The sequence below is a fragment of the Carcharodon carcharias genome, chromosome 21 (genome assembly GCF_017639515.1).
Source record: "Carcharodon carcharias isolate sCarCar2 chromosome 21, sCarCar2.pri, whole genome shotgun sequence".
Taxonomy (NCBI): Eukaryota; Metazoa; Chordata; class Chondrichthyes; order Lamniformes; family Lamnidae; genus Carcharodon; species Carcharodon carcharias.
Window position 1 is genome coordinate 42295940 of NC_054487.1, and position 19867 is coordinate 42315806.

A 19867-nucleotide genomic window follows, 5' to 3' on the forward strand; every position below is an offset into this window, starting at 1 on the left:
ATGCTACAACTCTTCAGGCCTGTTGGGTCTGTGGAAGAGTCCAAAATGAAACATAAAATATTTTGTTGGTATGCTGGAAGTTTTACTCACTTGATTATTATTACCACTGACATATACTTTTTTGTCTCTCAGGCATTTTCTCCCTATGGTTATTCAACTCTCAGATCAAGTTGGATTGTGAAGATTTACATCACTTATCCAACTCCATGACTTAACTTTGAAATTAATTAATCAAAACCTGAAACCAAAATTGTTGGCAAAGTCTTGAACTCATTCTTCAAGATTACCTGATGCCAATAACGGATCTTCAAGGAGCATTAACTCCAAAGTTTTCATTTAATACAATTACTTACACATTAAATTCTTTAAATCTGAAGGGCAAAGATCATAACATTCTTCAATTTGGAATAATCCAAACTGAACGACTTCATGTAAAGCAGTCCAGTTTGGAAACAGAAACTGGGCATTTAAAAGTCTTTTTTTAAAAAAACATTTTAAATGGTGGGTTTTTGTGTAAAACAAACTTAAAACAGTGTATGATCATTTTGAATGTTCCAGTGACAACCCATCATTTCACTTCCCCTACCATTTGATGTCAGAGTTGCTTTTGAACAGCTGGATAATATTCTTCACTTTTCTTTCTATCTGTAATCACTGTGCAACACCAGCAGCAAAATAGATCAAAAAGCAAATGATATTATTCATGTCTTCAAATTTGATAAACCATTTAAAATTAAATCATCTTGCCTGTAGCTTGAACCATAGCAAATGTACTTCTATGATGGACAAAAACAAAATTTCAGGATCTAGTCCTCAAAAAGTTCTGCTCCAGTTATTTCACAGAAGAATGGATTCAATTTGTTCACTTGATATGTTAAAAAAGAATCCTATTGCGTAATAAAACAGAATTACCTGGAAAAACTCAGCAGGTCTGGCAGCATCAGAGGAGAAGAAGAGTTGACGTTTCGAGTCCTCATGACCCTTCGACAGAACTGGGCGAATCCCAGGAAGGGGTGAAATATAAGCTGGTTTAAGGAGGTGGTGGTGGTGGTGGTGGTGGTGGGGGTGGGAAAGAAATGGAGGGGGGTGGTGTGGTTGTAGGCAAAAGCAGTGATAGAAGCAGATCATCAAAAGATGTCACAGACAGTAGAACAAAAGAACACACAGGTGTCAAAGTTGGTGATATTATCTAAACAAATGTGCTAATTAAGAATGGATGGTAGGGCACTCAAGGTATAGCTCTAGTGGGGGTGGGCATGTCTGTCCTTGGCTTGCTGCATTGTTCCAGTGAAGCCCAAGGCAAACTGGAGGAACAACACCTCATCTTCCAACTAGGCACTTTACAGCCTTCCGGACTGAATACTGAATTCAACAACTTTAGGTCTTGACCTCCCCCCTCCATCCCCACCCCCTTTCTGTTTCTTCCCCCTTCCTTTTGTTTTTTTCTAATAAATTATATAGATTTTTCTTTTTCCCCACCTATTTCCATTATTTTAAAATATTTTTAAATCTTTCATGCTCCCCCCACCCCCACTAGAGCTATACCTTGAGTGCCCTACCATCCATTCTTAATTAGCACATTCGTTTAGATAATATCACCAACTTCGACACCTATGTGTTCTTTTGTTCTGCTGTCTGTGACATCTTTTGATGATCTGCTTCTATCACTGCTTTTGCCTACAACCACACCACCCCCTCCACTTCTCTCCCCCCCACCCAACCCCACCCCCCCACCACCTTAAACCAGCTTATATTTCACCCCTTCCTGGGATTCGCCTAGTTCTGTCGAAGGGTCATGAGGACTCGAAACGTCAGCTCTTTTCTTCTCCGCTGATGCTGTCAGACCTGCTGAGTTTTTCCAGGTAATTCTGTTTTTGTTTTGGATTTCCAGCATCCGCAGTTTTGTTTTTTGTTTTTATCCTATTGCATAGTCTAGCAATCCGTTTTACTGTTCAGGTATATTGCTACATAAGGAATATCAAGAAACAGTAAAAGCAACACCCAGATCTGGGGACATGAAACAGTGGTATAGAATACAGGTAACATACAACATACCGCTGGTGGATACAACAATCACAGGATTTGAATTTTCTATGGAAAACTACAACACGATGGAAGGTTTTAAAGGGTGATTCTGCACTTGAATTATAAAATTTATATTTTTGTCTCCTCCCCTCATTGTAAGAGAAGTTAGGTTTACCTCAATGTTCTACTGGGATGCTAATTGACTTATCTAATTTCCCCTTCCATTTCACTGTTACCTTAATCTAGAGACTTTTTTTTTAGGTGACTAGCTGAATTTAAAATGTACTAAGGAAAAAGGCAAAACAAACTTGGCATCTCAAAGAAAGTGTCCTTCCCCATATTGGAAGCATGAAGAAATAGAAGGCTGGACCTCAACAAGTGCATCGCAAGTCTAATCAAAATTAATGAATATACTTGACAAACTCCAAAGTCCTTCAACAATAAATTTATTTTTGATTCTTCCATCAAACCGCAAATTTAGTTGTGGTTAGATACTTTTCTTTCCTCAGCGTTTATGTTCCTGAAAAGCCTACATTTTTCAGCACACAAATAGGTCTATAAAAAGTGCACTATTAACTACCCATCCCCTCAAAATTTAAACACATTTGTGTGCAAAAAGATTTTGTTCACTATAATACTAAATGGTTGTACCATCACAACTGTATTCTTTCCTATTCAGCAAACTGTCTTAAGTCACAAACCAGAACAGAGTCTGTAATTATAAAATAGATTAAGAGAAAAAAAATCATAAAATAGGAAGATTGAAAAGGAGTTTGGTATATATGTACACAAAATATATATTTAAATTACTTCCAATATTGGCCAACATTTTTCACTGTGAAGTAGGTTATCCAGTTCAAACACATGACCAACATTTGCACATCTTCATAATTCCTAGTTACCACTATTATACCCCACAATTTACATATTACAGCACAAGCAGCAGCTGTTCAAAGCAACACATTTTTAAAATTTGTGTACAGCAAGCGTTAGTTAAAAATGCAAACTGCACTAGATGATCAGGGTATGGTGGCTGTCTTTTGCTGTTTTATGTGGTACAGCATTTTTATAAATTTTTTCAACTTTATAGGTAAATTTTAAAACAGCTATGATACATACATCTGTGCATTGAACCCGCAGCAGACATGCCATCATTGTGTACATATATATATTTGACATGAACTTGAATTTATGGAAGGTCTCCCCATTCACTCATCTTCAGCTGAGCATTTTCCCTCACTTCATCAAAGGTGTAGCTCTTTATAACTTTGCCATTCTTGAAAACTGTATGCAGCAGATCCTGTAAAAAAAAGGTCAGATACAACATTAGCAGATTCCAAGTTAAGAAAAAAAACAACGCTGCCTTTCGAACTGTGGATCAAACAATTATCAAAGGCAGATAGTCACAAGCTGGTAATGTACAAATTGCTATGTGTCTGAATCTTAAGGAATGAGAGACTCACTTCAATCAACTGTTCCTGACAGTGAAATTCAGTTGGTAGCATTCTCACCCCTTCTCGCACAAGGTTCTGATTGTGGCTTCAAGTTCCACTTCAGGACTTGTATTGACCAAATGCTGCACTATTGGAAATGCTGTCTTTTGGATGAGACATTAAACTGAGGGCCCATCTGCCCTCTCATGTGGGCATAAAAGATCCTATTTCAAACAGCAGGGAGTTATCCCTGCCAGTATTTATCCCTCAATCAACATCACAAAAACAGATTATCTAGTCATTGTCACATTGCTGTTTGTGGCAGCTCACTGTGTGCAACTGGCTGCCACATTTCCTTCATCGTAACTGTCACTCCACTGCAAAATGATTTCATTGGCTAAAAATTGCTGAGAAATCGAGTAGTTATGAAGGGCATTATATAAATGCAAGTCTTTCTTCTCACTAATGCTCCATCTAAACTCAGTTCTTATACACTTTATTTGCACATTCTCTAACATGCAACACAAAGTTACATCATTCTTGCAATACCTTCCTGTTCGTTAGATTTTTAAAAATTTGCTCTTGGGACCTGAATATTGCTGTCAAGGCCCCATTAATCAATCAGTGAGTCGCCGAAATGGTGGTAGAGGACAGTTTGCTTGAACTGTTGCAATTCTTCATTTCACTCCTACAATTGTGCAAGGAATTACAGGACATTGACAAAGGAATAACGTGTTCAAGTCAGATGTGAAACTTGGCGAGAGCTTGGGAGATTATGTTTCCCTGAAATTACTGCTCTCATTTTTCCTTCTCATTCCGCATCTTTTCTAAGTTAACTGAGCATTAAGAATTCACCATGCCCCTTCTTTGCAAGCTACTAGCTTGCCATAGCCACTTCCTTATGGACATTTACCCTTTACTCTTGGTAGTGCATTAGCAGTACCTCACAGAAGGAATCTGTAATAACTTTACCACAGTCACAGAGGTCTTTGAAAGGAAGCGTACAGATAACTACTCTGTACTCTAACAGGTAAGCAGAACAGCAAAATGTTCAAGGGGACTTATTTATCCAGAATGAGCAATTTTGCAATAGTGATCACTAATTCTACTTGAAGGGGAAAACCAGATAGAGGCCTTCATAAGCACATTATCTGTTTAAAACCTTTTTTGCAAATTTAGAAAGTTGTTTCTGAATAGGAGGAAGGAGGACACATTGGTGGTTAGGTGTAGCCTGTGCTTGAAATGATGAGACCCCATCACTGGACACATCTACTAAAACAATCCACAGCCATGGAAGGGTCAATCCATTCAAAAACTACAATGTTTGTCAAGAGTAAAAGAGAAACTGCATCTGTGGAAATGCTAATTTTTTTAATGGCCCCTCCAAGGGACTAAAAAGTACTTCTCAGCAAACTCTACATTGTTGTTGTGTAAACAAATAAGCCATAAACTTGCATCCAAACTTTTGATAATGCAATGATGTGATCCATATGAATAGTCCAATTATAGTCCTGCATTATAACATTTGTAATAAAACTTCACTGTGGATTTCACTGTGTCTACCAAGCATTACTTAGGAGGGGGGTGTTCTATGGCACTTTGAATGCAATTAAATCAAATGCTTGTTCTTTTATAACAGGTTTATAATTTTGTTAGATGCAGTGCAAAGAAGCTCGATCACGTGTTTTCATTTTAAATGATCTCACAAAATACATTAGTAAGGAGCAGGACACAAAGTACATTTTAGAAAAGCTGACTTGTACGAAAGGAGGCTGGAATTTAAATCTGGGAAACATTTGAAAAATCTCAGTTAACAATATGTATATTCAAAGCAGAGTTAGATCGATTTTTGATAGACAAGGAAGTCAAGGGTTACAAGGGAGATGACAGGAAAGTGAAGTTGGGGGGTCACAACTGGATCAGCCATGATGCGGGACAGGTTTCAAGAGGCTGAATGGCTTACTCCTGCTCCTAGCTCTTGTAAGGAAAAACAGAAGATTGTCAAAGCCAGGTTGGCTTTAAGATAAATATTAAGCTATCCAAGCAATCTTCAAGAGAGATGGAAAATAAACATCTAAAAGATCTGCCTTTGAAGACTTTATAAAAGCAGGGTTTTTCTTGACAGTGATCAAGATGTCAACCATACACACATCTACATATTGTAAGTTTGACACAAGCTTTCTTACACATTATTTTGTTGTGCCAATACTTAGAGTGAAAATTCCCATTGTGAAGATTAATAATTGTGAAAACCTTAGCTATTCATAGGTCTGGGCACCTGATGCTATTCCCAAATTATATGTTAAGTAAGTAAAGTGCTTTGCTTGAGATCAATAGATTCAGAGTGTCCATTCAGATAGCAACCATGTTCTATTTTTGAAAATAGCCTCTGTTCATCTTTTGTGCCACTCACCAGGTTCTAAATAAACCAACAACGTCTTGCTCTCTGGGTACTACTCTACGTGCACAGAGCTTTGTCAGACTTCCCAGCAACTGGATGAGGCAACACTTCCTGAAGAGGATCTCAGTTTGTTTTGAAAGACAGACATTTCAAAGTTCATCAACAGGGCAACTCCAAAATAACAGGAAAGCCTCCCACACTTAAAAAGCCACTAGAAACATCTTTTAAGTTGCAGCAATGGGTTACCTTGAAAGTTCAGCCATAACTAAAATAAAACCTGTTAGTTAAACAGCAAAGGCTTTAAACAGGAGATTCTCCAAAATCAGAAGCAGCAACGACAATGACGAATTCCTGCTCTAAACATGCATCCCGAACCACCATTCTTCTGTTGATGTGAAACATATGTCTTTTCCCACTCATCATCCTAACCCTCTAACTACTGAACATTCCTAACTTCTCTCTCCTCAATTCCCACTCCTGTTGCTCCCTCACCTGCAAAACGTTGTGTTGTTCAAGCTTGCCACCAATGTACAGGCAAACAGGAAATTGCCTAAGGGCCATGACAATTCTTAATTGGATACAATACTGCCCCAACATTCTTGCGATTCGTCCAGTTCTGCTCCTATTGATGTTCCTCCCTCAGTCCATCCCATTTTTGCTGGAAAGCTGGGGTCTCAGCTTTTCAACAGATATAATAATGATTTGAATGAAGAGGTTATAGATACAAGTATGCAGATGACACTATATTAGGAGGCACAAGAAATTAAGATGGGAGTAGGATGTTATGAAGAGACACAGAGACTAAGTTAGTGAACCAAACTATGCCAAGTGTGGGAGGGAAGTGTGAGGGCATCCAAATTAGAATATTCTCTTAATGGTGAAAGATCGGGGGGATTGGAGGAGTAAAAAGGTATCCATTTGTACCGATTACTCAAAAAGTAATCAAAATAGAATGTTGACCTTCACCTTATGAAAAGCGAGCAAGAGATGCTTCAGTTATATAGCACCTAGTTAAACTCCATTTGAAATAGTGCGTGCAGTTTTGGACATTAAACTTAGCAAAAACATGTTGAGTCTTGGTGAAGGTACTGCACAGATTCATCTAGAAGCGTGGTTTGTATTTTTGTGAATTTAGATTGTTGAGTTGATCTAATCAACAGAGAATTGAGAACAAGTGAGTAAAACCTGAAAATTAAATGCAACAAAAACAGAAAATGCTGGAAAAACTCAGCAGGTCGAGCAGCATTTGTGGAGAGAGAAACAGAGTTAACGTTTCGAGTCCGTATGACCCTTTTTCAGGGTCTTCAAAATTAAGTGGCTTGGTTCTAAGAGTGAAATTGGAGGAAAATGTAACTGGGCTACTTAGTGTCATCTGCAAACTTACTAAGGTTGGAGGAGTTGCAGATAGTGAAGAGGATTGTCAAAGGATACAACGGGATATAGATCGGTTGGAGACTTGGGCGGAGAAATGGCAGATGGAGTTTAATCCGGACAAATGTGAGGTAATGCATTTTGGAAGGTCTAATACAGGCAGGAATAATGGCAGAACCTTTAAGTGCATTGACAGGCAGAGGGATCTGGGTGTACAGGTCCATAGGTCACTGAAAGTGGCAATGCAGGTGAATAAGGTGGTCAGGAAGGCATATGGCATGTTTGCCTTCATTGGCAGGGGTATTGAGTATAAAAGCTGGGAAGTCATGCTGCAGCTGTATAGAACCTTGGTTAGGCTACACTTGGAATATTGCGTGCAATTCTGGTCGCCACATTACCAAAAGGATATGGAGGTGTTGGAGAGGGTCCAGAGGAGGTTTACCAGGATGCTGCCTGGTCTGGAGGTTATTAGCTATGAGAAGAGGTTGGAGAAACTCAGATTGTTCTCACTAGAGCAATGGAGATTATGGGGCGACTTGATAGAAGTTTACAAAATTATAAGTGGCATGGACAGAATAAATAATCAGAAGCTTTTTCCCAGGGTGGAAAAGTCAATTACTAGGGGTCATAGATTTAAGGTGAGAGGAGAAAACTATAAAGGAGATGTGCGGGGCAAGTTTTTATACGCAGAGGGTAGTGAGTGTCTGGAACTTGCTGCCAGAGGAGGTGGTGGAAGCAGGTACGATAGAGGTGTTTAAGAGGCAGCTTGACAAATACATGAATAGGATAGGAATAGAGGGATACGGACCCTGGAAGTCCAAAATGTTTTAGTAAACGGGCAATATAATTGGCGCAGGCTTGGAGGGCCGAAGGGCCTGTTCCTGTGCTGTACTTTTCTTTGTTCTTTGAAATCAAAAAGCATCTTCACACACATTCCCACCAGCAACTGTTAGGTCAATTGAAATTCCAAGACAAAGAAAGAAGGATATGGAGCAAAGATGGGTAAACGAAGTGGAGGTACAAATCAGCTATAATCCAATTGAACGACAGATTAGGCTTGAGGGACCCATGTTGCTAATTTATTTTTAAAGCACTTCAGTGCCATAATCTGCTTATGCTGATATATGTGGTTTAAAACCCATTGCCAGTTTAGCAAACTGGAGCAGGACTGAAAACAGATCAATAATGGAGCAAGGGCATAAGTCGATGATAAGAGCAAGATTCTCATTTTAGGATTCTGTGCAGAAGAGGGTGAATTTGACAGGGGTAAATAAGGCACTCACATTTAGAGAGGCAAGGGTACCATAGGGCAGAGGAAGGTGGATACAGAAGTAAAGACAGCAGATACAGGGGTGAAGAGGGAAGGTGAGGGGTTGGAGGTATTTTGCATGCAATGGGAATGCTGTATTGTGGTGCGGGCGTTTGGTTTGTGGTCCATCTTAGGAAGGGAACTATGCAAGTGGTGAAACGGGCTGGGGTTTTCAGGCCCCATCGCGGGCATGACTTGAGGCGGCGGAAGATCCCAGCGGCGGGTTGGTGCAGAAAATCCCGCTCAGGGAATGGGGGTGGAGGAATGAAGTTTATGTCCACCATCTCTCCCCACACATTACTAACTCACCTACCAGTGGAGATATTCACAGTTTATACTTTAAAAAAATTTAGAATGGTTGATCTCCCCTTATTTATTCATCAAAAGAGAGAAAGTTAAGAAAAGTAAATTTGCTTTTCATTCTTGGAATGCAAGCAGAAAAGATATTGCAGCCATGGAATCAGGTGCCCAAAGCTCCTGATATTTTAAGTCTCAAATTCAGTATCACTTGTTTGCTTTTGTATTTAATACCATCATATATAAAAATGCAGAATCCAATTGGTTCCCCCCTGCCCCAACTCCATCCTGTCCCTCACCTTTCTGCTTGCACTCTCACCTTTAAAGATCCATGCATCTGCCTCCTGATTCTCTGTTCCATTTTGTTAATAGAAATTTCCATTAATTCTATCCCACCTCCCAAATTACTATTTCACATTTCTCTGCATTAAACTGCCTCTATAACCCGTTTTCCTGTCTACTAACCTAGGTGCTCCTGTGTTTTTCCTCACACTTTGTTTAATACCAGCTTCAACCATCTTGAACCTATACTCAAGTAATTTAACAGGAGCACACCACGACTTGTGTCAGCCAACTTGAATATTCCTTGTTCATTTACCCCTGCTTTTTGCATTCCCATCCCTAAATTACTTGTCTACATTCTGTGTTATATCATTCGCAACAAGTCTTTGTTCCCTCAACACCTACGCAAAATTCACACTTGAATACGCTGCATAACCTTTATGCATACACTTTAAGAGAAACGCTGCCTGAACATTTACTGCCATTTGGTTTGTACATAAATTTTCCACAAAATAATTAAGTTCACGTTGTCATACAGTTCAAGGTTCAGAATGATTTTTGGCAAAGCTCCTCAAATTAATCATTTCCTTAAATCAACAGGAATTGCGGTTACAATACTGGACTGGTTTTCTTGATTTTTTTTTAAACTGACATCGTTACTTAACAGTGGTAGAATACTGGAATGGGGAAGAAGTGTAGAATTCCACAAACGTCAACACTTTCTTCCAATCTACTGAATTAACCTTTGTATTCAGGTCATGTTAAGTTTTCCTTGTTTTCGTGGCAGTAGAAAAAGGTACAAATTTACTTACAGGACTATTTTCTTCCAGCTCTCCTTTACCCTCTTCAAGCGTAACATAATCCCCTGAAGGAGTACAGTGCAAAGACAGACGCCCTTTCTTAGATCGCTTGTTTGGATCCATAACTGGATCTTTGAAAACATTTACCTAAAAATGAGTAAAGTCAATTTATAGACATGAAGTAGTACCATTTATAAACTGTAACTCTTTTCTAATTCAAGTAATGAAAACATCCACACAAAAACCATTACTCATAGATACGTTTATGATATTACATCACAAGGATCAGCAAAGCTTGCAGGTTTATAAATGCTGTCCAATAACCAACATTAAAAAATACATCTGTGAATCGGTCTGCCAACACTCACTGTCTGCTGTCATATTGAAGAAAGGTAATATAGGGATGCTTTTTAAAAATCACACTTTAGGTGAGCATTAGCAATAGGAGAAAACTGTTGTAGCACAACAGTGAATTAGATAGCTGCTTCAAATAGGCCGATTAAAAGGGCATCAAAAATGAGGAGAGTGGCTTAGATTAGGTGCCACATGGAGGGGCAAAAACTGGCATAGATGTTTCTGTGATTACATTCTATGAAGTACCTAGTTATACTGTTATAGCTTGTTCAGCAGAATTGTGCAAAGTCCAAAGTTTTACGCTGCAATATTGAAGAGAAATGACATTTAGTGAACTGAGAACCCAAAGGTTACGCACAGTGCAATCAGCCGGAGTGAGCACTAAAGATATTAGCTTACTTATAGTATTCAGTAGAGCTGTCCAAAGCATGTTTATATTTGATTGGATAGGGATTTGATTCATACACCGGATATATTGGCAAGTGTATGGATATCAAACCCAGAGTAACTTCTCTACCCAAACCTATAATTGTTTAAAATACAGTCCAACAACTCAATACAGCATGACATACCCCAAGTCCATTGGTTACCACATAACTGCATTTGAAGGAACAATTCAGAAGATCTCTTGTCATCTTCTGCAGCAAAGCACCACCAGATCCAAAGGTAATGTTCTCAATACTCCATCTATGTTCTTTCATGCCTTGTACAATCTGAAAAACAATGCATACAACTTTTAGCCATTTACAGATAGCATGGTGCAAAATACCTCCTGATGAAGACAAGCATTCTGCCCATAGCAGCATCTAGTTGTTTCTTAAAGGCAAGAAGGTTTTTACTTCCATCATCCTAAACAGAAGTCCTTTCTAAGTTAATTGTTCAATATAAAGAAACTTCTGATGTCACTTTCAAGTTACTTTTATTGTTTAAAAACATTCTATTGCCTCTTTCCATGGTTTAATTTAAAATCATATTCTGGATCAACTTTTTCCATACCATTTACGATCCACACCCTGAAAGAAGCCATTTTACCAGTACTTTAATGTCACCCTTATTTCCCCAACAACCAGAACAGGACGGAATATTCAACATATATCCTGACCAGGTTATAGTTTGACCAATATTTCCTTTGATCTGAAGTCTCCTGTTTTAGCTACGTAGTTCAATTGGTTTGTTCCCATTTCATTCTGCAAAAATAAAAAAGCCTAAGAAATCATTGATTTTAAATAGTAAAAAGGTACACAAAATCCACACTGCTGCCAAAGAATATGTTAAACTAAACATGGGCATGTAAGTACAATAAAATGTACAGGAGCTGGTTTAAAACATGGACAAAGTTCCACTCAACCGCTACCACTGCCCTTGCTTGCTTACTTTGGCTCCTATCCCAATGATACAAGTTCAAAAATCAGTGTTTAAATCCCTCAATCTCACTAGTCTCCTCTCCACTCTCCTCCCTTAAGGTCCTTCTTAAAACCAATCAAGCCTTTTCGCCATCAACATCTGCTTTGGTGTGAAATAGACGTTGCAGTATACTTAGCTTTGAGTGGTCATCTTTCAATCATGCAAATAGTTTCCATAAAAACTCAGCCATTAGTATCTCTTGAAAAAAATAACTGAATAGCAAAATCTGGTGCAAGCTGGGCTGTGCACTCTTACCTCTTGCAGAGTGTATATATCCACACCATCTCCCTGAATAATTCTCAAGTAAGGAGGAAGCACTTTAAAACCTTTACAGTTCTCAGTTGGTGGAAATTTCTTTCCAAGGATCTCAAGAACCTGTTGGCCAGAAAATTGACAATTTGATAATTCAGCAACACAATACCAAAGATCAGTTATTTGACAGATCAGTTATTTGACTAGTTACTTCAAGATCAATCACAGCATCAAAATATCTCTTGCAAAACAATGAATTACGTATTATATTCAACAGTCTAATTCTTCTCTCCAATCTAAATTGAACAAGACCTGCCATTGCTGTGGGTCCGGAACAGACCATCAATACAATTTGTAGGGGTGGAGCTGGGAACTGGGTTCCATAAATTCACAACTCTGGGGTCAAATCCAGCAAGTAATGAGATTCAAAACTTTCATAATCTGTTGGCACTATTTGAAAAATCTTAATCCAGATCAAAGTTGACAAAATGACTTTCTCATCATGAGTGGCAACACTTAACAGTTTTCATCCTTTGTATCAGCATGAAACAAGAGACATCATTGACATTTTAGGTTGATCCCAATGCCATTTTTTTTTAGATCTTTTGGTAAATGAACCCCTGTAGGAAATCCTTGCAAATAATACCAGTAATTTAGTTTCACTTTTTTGGCAAGATATGTACAAACCCACAAAGTAATGCTAATCTGAATTTCTGCTTAAAAATTTTAGGGGGAGGTATTTGGTTTAGAATAGTCCCATCTCATTCTGAAGAAAATATGGTAACATTCATATTGTTATATGCCAGAAAAAGTCTCAGCAGTTTCACGTGTGCATAGTTTTGGTTTGCTTTCCTACAGTCCTAGGTCAATTCCAACACTCAAAGAAACCCCTAACTTTAGTGTCTAACTTCAGGTGCAATTGGAACTAATCAACTGGAGGAATTAGGTCAGCCTGAGCCACTGAAGAGTTGGAATTCTGTTAAAATAAAATAAATAAGTGAGAAGTCATATTTCTAAATATTTATAACTTTATTTCACCATTTCAATTCCCATACAAGTATATTAAACTTTCACTTTTTAAAAAATATATACATCAACACTTGTCATATTTTAACAGAGGGAATTATAAACAAGGAACTATACTCTAAACAGGAGATAACCATATTACCTGTAAAACTGTATCAAGTGGATTTCCTGAATCTGGCCGAATAATGAGTGGGGCTCCAGGGCTTCTTGCTTCTATTGAACTTCTCAAGTGCTCACCCCAGATTTTTTCACAAGCATTATAAATGTCATAACTATCACTGACAATTGATACAGGCACAGTGGAAAACTTCTTCATTATGTGTTCAAAGGCATCTTTTTCACAGTCTTTTCCCCATGCTGTAATTGTACTGCTCAAAGAAACAAAATACAGAAACCATTCAAGAAGCATCCAAATGACAGACTAACATGTGATTGTTATGGCACAGCTGATGGTAAATGCTGAATGCTCAAATCCCAAAGGGAAGCCTGAAACAGCTACCACAACTCAGAATCAGAGTGCAGAAGAGGCCCTTCGGCACTTCGAATCTGTACCGACATGAGAGAAATACCTGACCTACCTACCTAATCCCATTTACCAGCACTTGGCCCATAGCCTTGAATGTTATGACATGCCAAGCACTCATCCAGGTACTATTTAAAGGATGTGAGGCAACCCGCCTCCACCACCCTCCCAGGCAGTGCATTCCAGATAGTCACCACCCTCTGGGTAAAAAAGTTTTTCTTCACATACCCCCTCAACCTCCTGCCTCTCACCTTGAACTTGTGTCTCCTCGTGACTGATCCTTCAACTAAGGGGAACAGCTGCTCCCTATCCACTCTGTCCATGCCCCTCATAATCTTGTACACCTCAGTCAGGTCGCCCCCTCAGTCTTCTCTGCTCCAACAAAAACCCAAGTCTATCCGACCTCTCTACAGAACTTAAATATTTCAGCCCAGGCAATATCCTGGTGAATCTCCTCTGCACCCCCTCCAGTGCAATCACATCCTTCCAAAAATGTGGCGAACACAACTGCACACAGTACTCCAGCTGTGGCCTCACCAAGGTTCTATACAACTCCAACATGATCTCTCTACTTTTGTAATCTATGCCTCGATTGATAAAGGCAAGTGTCCCATTTGCCTTTTTCACCACCCTACCAACATGCCCCTCCGCCTTCAGAGACCTATGGACACACACGCTTTGTTCCTCAGAACTTCCCAGTGTCATGCCGTTCATTGAATACTTCCTTGTCAAATTACTCCTTCCAAAGTGTATCACCTCACACTTTTCAGGGTTAAATTCCATCTGCCACTTATCTGCCCATTTGACCATCTCGTCTATATCTTCCTGTAGCCCAAGACACTCAACCTCACTGTTAACCACACGGCCAATCTTTGTGTCATCTGCAAACTTACTAATCATACCCCCCCAGAATCAAATATGTCGTTTATATAAATGATGAATAATAGGGGACCCAGCACAGATCCCTGTGGTATGCCACTGGACACTGGCTTCCAGTCTCTAAAGCATTCTTCTGTCATCACCCTCTGTCTCCTACAACTAAGCCAATTTTGAATCCACCTTATCAAATTACCCTGTATCCCAAGTGCATTTGCCTTCTTTATAAGTCTCCCATGTGGGACATTGTCAAAGGCTTTGCTGAAATCCATATAAACTACATCAGCTTCACTACCCTCATCTACACACCTGGTCACCTACTCAAAAAATTCAATCAAATTTTACCTCCCTCTAACAAAGCCATGCTGACTATCCCTGATCAAACCTTGCCTCTCCAAGTGGAGATAGATTCTCTCCTTCAGAATTTTCTCCAATAGTTTCCCTACCACCGACGTGAGACTCAACTGTTTTGCAGCTTCTACATATTTCGAGATGCGAGCTTTGAATTCAGTAAAAAGGCAACCAAGTCTTATAGGTTTCTTACAAAACTAAATTAAACCTTTATTAAATAAATAAAGATCTTTAAGCTCATACAGGTTTACAAATTAGTACCATAATAACTTCTAGTTCTGCTGATTAATCTAACTCCCAATTACACTTCTGTTAAGGCAATTGTAAAACAGATTTAAACAGACCCAGGCAAAGTGCACACCCTGGACAGTCGAATTCAAAGTGAGTGTTCTCAGCTTCAGTTCCTTGTAGACAGCAGCTTGAGGCTTTTCACACTTGTGTTAGATCTTAAAATGCCTTCCCTTACACACAACATAGATAACTTTATACATATTTTCCTCATTGAATGCAAATTCCCATTGTTTCACTATGTCTTTGGACTTTACCTCTCTAATAATAAAAATCTATCACAGTACCAATTTTACCAGTAATCTTTGGGAAAAATAAGCACACGGTTTCTTAACTTCTCCTGGCTAGGTGAAACATTTCACCCCCTCTTTTGAATTCAAGCTAGTCTGGTTTATTTAAAAGTTGCAAATGTTCCCTTTACACCTCACATTCTAAAACTTTCCCCATGTTTACCTACTTAATGTTTCAAACGTAGCTGATACAAAGCCTTCAGACCAGCTGCCTTTAATTCAATTAAGTCACACACACAGACCCCACTATTACTCTGCAATAAATTCTAATAACATTATGAAGATTATTATATCTTCCTGACAATGATTGCAAGCTGGTATAGTTGTAAAAAAGACAAGTTCAAGATTTAATAAATCATCAGAATTAAGTCAACAAAGCTCCTCAAAACAATAATGTGGAGAACAAGTATTTTAAAGCAATCTCAATGACTCATTGCTCTCATCAGCTCTTCAGTACTGATGAGTACTGAAACAAGTAAAATCACAAGAAACTTTGCAAGATGAAGTTTACAGTAAGTTAGAGAATGAAACAATAGTACAGCAAGGTGATATGAAGATTGAAACTTCTGTAGGATGAATTAAGGGCAGGTAGCAGTTGGAGAACCCTGAGGATTTATATATTTAAAATGTAAAAAGTTTCAGTCAGTCTGTCCTGCAAAGAGTAAACGATAGATGTGCAAAGGGGTTCAGATGACAGACCTTTATTCAGACTATCATCGTGATTAGTATCATATCTGGCTTGTATTTAAAAATATAAAACGGGGGATATAAACAAATTCTTGCATTCTCACAATGAAGAAATATGCAGAGTTAAGAACTTCTCTTCTACTCCCAGATAAGTAAAATAAACTTTTTCAATCAGAATATAAATGAGAATTCAAAATAGGAGACTTACAAACCGTTCTTCGAGATAAAGATAAAGCTTAAATAGAATGAGGTTTTGTTAAAAAGCAAGGGGTGTTTACAGATTCAATCGTCTCCACAAGTGATCACAACATTCATTAATTCATATAAGATGCAAATTAGGTTTAAGGGAATCGTAGTAACATTCCCATGTGGAAATGCGATTTTCCAACTTAGAAGTCCTACTCACGACTGCTTCGTAAAATGTTTCTCATAGCATTGTGTGTGAAATTTACTACCTTAAAATTCGAATGCAGCTTCCCAATTCTAAGTTAAATTATGGAAATGCTCACCTGTGTTCTGCTGCTGGAACTGAAAAGCCTGGCACCGGGTCCTTTGTTCCATAATACTTCTTGATGACCGTGATCCCTGCAACAGTGTCTGTTCCTTTGAAGTTTACTAGATGAGAAGATGCTCCAATTCCTGCCGTCTAAAAGAAATATTAAATTATGACATGCAGGCGATTAAATTGAGCTGTACGAAATTTAATCATGGTTTTGGAATAAATGCCTATTCAAAACTACATTATCTCAGCACAGCTCAATTAATTAATTAATTTAAAAAAAAAAACAGGCACCATTAGTTTTAATTCAGTTAATTTAGCTTTTCACCAAGCCCCATGTGTCCTGATCATGCAATCTTTCCGATAGTAGCAAGGTGGGTGATCATAATTTTCCACAAGATTCAGATCCCAACCATTCATCTCATTATGCAAACATACTGTGTATAACTCCAGAGCAGTGTTAACACAGGACTGCAACTAAGTCACCAATCATTCTGCTAGACAGAGAATCACAAGTAAAAAGACAGAGGTTTTGTGAAATTAAGACCTCTGCTTTCTTAATCTAGCTCTTAGCCAAGCCATCATGTATATTCAGTTAAAGTTCTACTGATAAAACACATGGGTCGTTGCACAAAGTCTTTACCTCTTGTGATGAAACCCCTCTGTAACCAAAGTCATGAAGCTTGTACTCCAGTCCATCTAAATTACCAGCAGTCTGCATCAAGTACTTGGCTAAAATTTTCTTCTGTTCTCTGGAATTCGTGGCCACAGAGATTGGATACCAAGTTTGAACAAGAATTGTCTGAAAGCAAAAAAGGAACTGCAATGTCACAGTTGGCAGGACTGATTCTGCCCACATCCAAATCATGGAGATTAAGGGCAAAACTGCATAAAATTAGATGAGACTGAATATCCTGCAAATATTTTACTTACTTTCCATAGAAACAGAAGGGCATACATACCTCAACCCAGTTAGTCAGCCAATAGCATTCTGGATCTGTATTTTCAACCGTAAAAAGGACATTTCCCCGAGGGATGACACTTCCTTCAGGAACTGCCTTTACTTCTATTGGAAGGTGACCATCATGTTTCTAAAATACAGAATCAAAATCCAAAACAACACATTTTCAACATTTTTGTATAATTTTGAAAAAGAGTTATAATTTTCATATACTTTGAAAAATTGGTGATCATAGGAAAACTATCCAAATGCTCCCATAATTCATGTACATTTTACTCCATGAAGAACACCACCCTATTTACTAAGCTAAGGAAGGCAATTAATTTGAATGTTTTAAATTGCTCACTCAAAAGGGTGAAGGAAAAATACTGGTTCAAAACCTTACAGCCTTGCTCATAAGAAATGTAATTTTAATAGCCCCAACAGCTCAAAATATTCAACTGACCGATATATTTAAAACATCTGCATTTTTCTTTGGGGAATTGGGGGGGGCGGGGGGGTGGTGGGTGGAGGGGAGAAACAGGGAAAAGCATAATTTATTGCATTACATACTTAAAATCTTGTTGTGAAATATCCTACCAAGTGAAAGGCAAAGGTCATAAAGGCAATAGGAAAATCACATCAAACATGTGATTAGTAAAGCAATGAAAGGTCTTTTGGCTAACATGGATACTTTAAATGTGTCATTGTTGTTGTAGAAGCCAAGGTTTACTAAACTGGCTTTTGGCTGGATTATACAATTGCCATTTTGGCCAGTGTCTCATAAAAAGCTGGCCCAATCTAAGCAGCTTATTAAATTGAACAATTGGAACGTCAGAATACGGTACATCCAAGTTTTAAATATTACAACTTAGCTGTTTATAAAGCAAATCTGTGACCTTCAGCATCTCTTTGGAAAGGAAGGTAACAATGTCCAAGGAAAGTGGTTATTGAAACAATTGCTCCCCATTTCAATTTCCAGTACATGTCTGTCTGTGGGACTTGTCCTTTTTTTTGAGGGCTTTTAGTCCAATGATAGAAAGGTTTATGCATGTTAAGCCTGGTTTACCTAATTTTTTAACCAAATCTCTATCTTATTCCTAACTTGGTATTAATACAGAAAAAGAAAATTCACAGCACAATCTACATATGCCAAGAGTCTACTCTCTTTATTGAGGAAAATTTTTAATCCATCTAATGAGAAAAATGGCTTCCAGTTCGGGGAAAGAACTTTTCTGTGGCTTTCATTGTGAACGTAAAATAGGAGTAGACCAAACAGCCCATTAAGCCCTGTCTGCCATTCAATACGATCATGACTGATGATCTAAAATAATAAGATAAAAACAAAAAAACTGCGGATGCTGGAAATCCAAAACAAAAACAGAATTACCTGGAAAAACTCAGCAGGTCTGGCAGCATCGGCGGAGAAGAAAAGAGTTGATGTTTCGAGTCCTCATGACCCTTCGACAGAACTTGAGTCCATGACTGATGATCTGCTTCATTGCATAATCTGCATCCACTTTCCCTCCCACTTACTATAGCCCCAGATTCCGAGACACCAAAAATCTGTCTATCTCAGCCTCCAATGCAATCAATGACAGAGCACCCACAACACTCTGGGAAGAGAATTCCAAAGTTTCACAACCCTCCAAGTGAAGAAGTTTTTCCTAGTCTCAGTCCTAAACGATTGACTCTTTACCCTGCCCCAGTGTTCCCGATTCGCCACCAAGGGAAACGATGTTGCAGTATCTACCCAGTGCAGCCCCTTCAGAATGTTGTATGTTTCAATGAGATCACCTCATTCTTTTAAAGTCCAGACAACATAGGGCCAATTTACTCAGGCTCTTATCATAGGACAACACCCTCATTCCAAAAACCAATCTAGTGAACCTTTGTTGCACCACCTTCAATGTGGGTATATCCTTCCTTAAATAGGGAGGCCAAAACTGAGTACAGTACTCCAAATGTGGTCTCACCAAAGCCCCATATAATTTTAGCAAGACTTTACTCTTGTGCGCCAATCTCCTTGCAATAAAGGCCAACATGCCATTTACCTCTCTAATAGCTTGCTGTACTTGCATGCTATTTTTTGCGTTCCTTGTCTTTCAACATCAACTTTACAAGTTTCACATCTTTTAAAAATATTCTGCATTTTTGTTCTTACTACCAAAGTGAATATCCTTACATTTCCCCAATATATACTCCATTCATTTATTCTATCTATATCTCTTTGTAGCTTGTGTCCTCCTCATAGACAAAAAGACAGTCATGTATCTAAGTTTGTTTATGATACAGACCTAGGTAAGAATCTATAAGCTATGAGGAAACATAAACAAACTTAGATACATGACTGTCTCTTTGTCTAAGTTGGCCCCAGCACTGACACTTGCGGCACTCCACTCGCCTGCCAAATTAAAAGTACTTCTTTTATCCCTGTTTCCTGTCAGTTAACCAATCCT

General features: G+C 38.5%; 2 protein-coding genes across 3 annotated transcripts in view; one reads left to right on the top strand and one right to left on the bottom strand.

Moving 5' to 3' along the window:
• The window catches only part of cdpf1 (cysteine rich DPF motif domain containing 1), a 69401-nt gene that overhangs the window by 11633 nt on the left and 37901 nt on the right, over nucleotides 1-19867 (top strand). The window lies entirely within an intron of this gene.
• Nucleotides 2456-19867, bottom strand: part of nampt1 (nicotinamide phosphoribosyltransferase 1) — a 40535-nt gene continuing 23123 nt past the window's right edge. For both annotated transcript variants that reach the window (XM_041215870.1, XM_041215869.1), the window contains 8 exons: nucleotides 17431-17559; nucleotides 17112-17270; nucleotides 16479-16615; nucleotides 13097-13322; nucleotides 11932-12051; nucleotides 10845-10985; nucleotides 9931-10065; nucleotides 2456-3325 (listed from right to left, as the gene is read on the bottom strand). In XM_041215870.1, the coding sequence (XP_041071804.1) occupies nucleotides 3215-3325; nucleotides 9931-10065; nucleotides 10845-10985; nucleotides 11932-12051; nucleotides 13097-13322; nucleotides 16479-16615; nucleotides 17112-17270; nucleotides 17431-17559 (1158 nt within the window). In that variant the 3' untranslated portion in view covers nucleotides 2456-3214. The remainder of the gene's footprint in view (nucleotides 3326-9930; nucleotides 10066-10844; nucleotides 10986-11931; nucleotides 12052-13096; nucleotides 13323-16478; nucleotides 16616-17111; nucleotides 17271-17430; nucleotides 17560-19867) is intronic.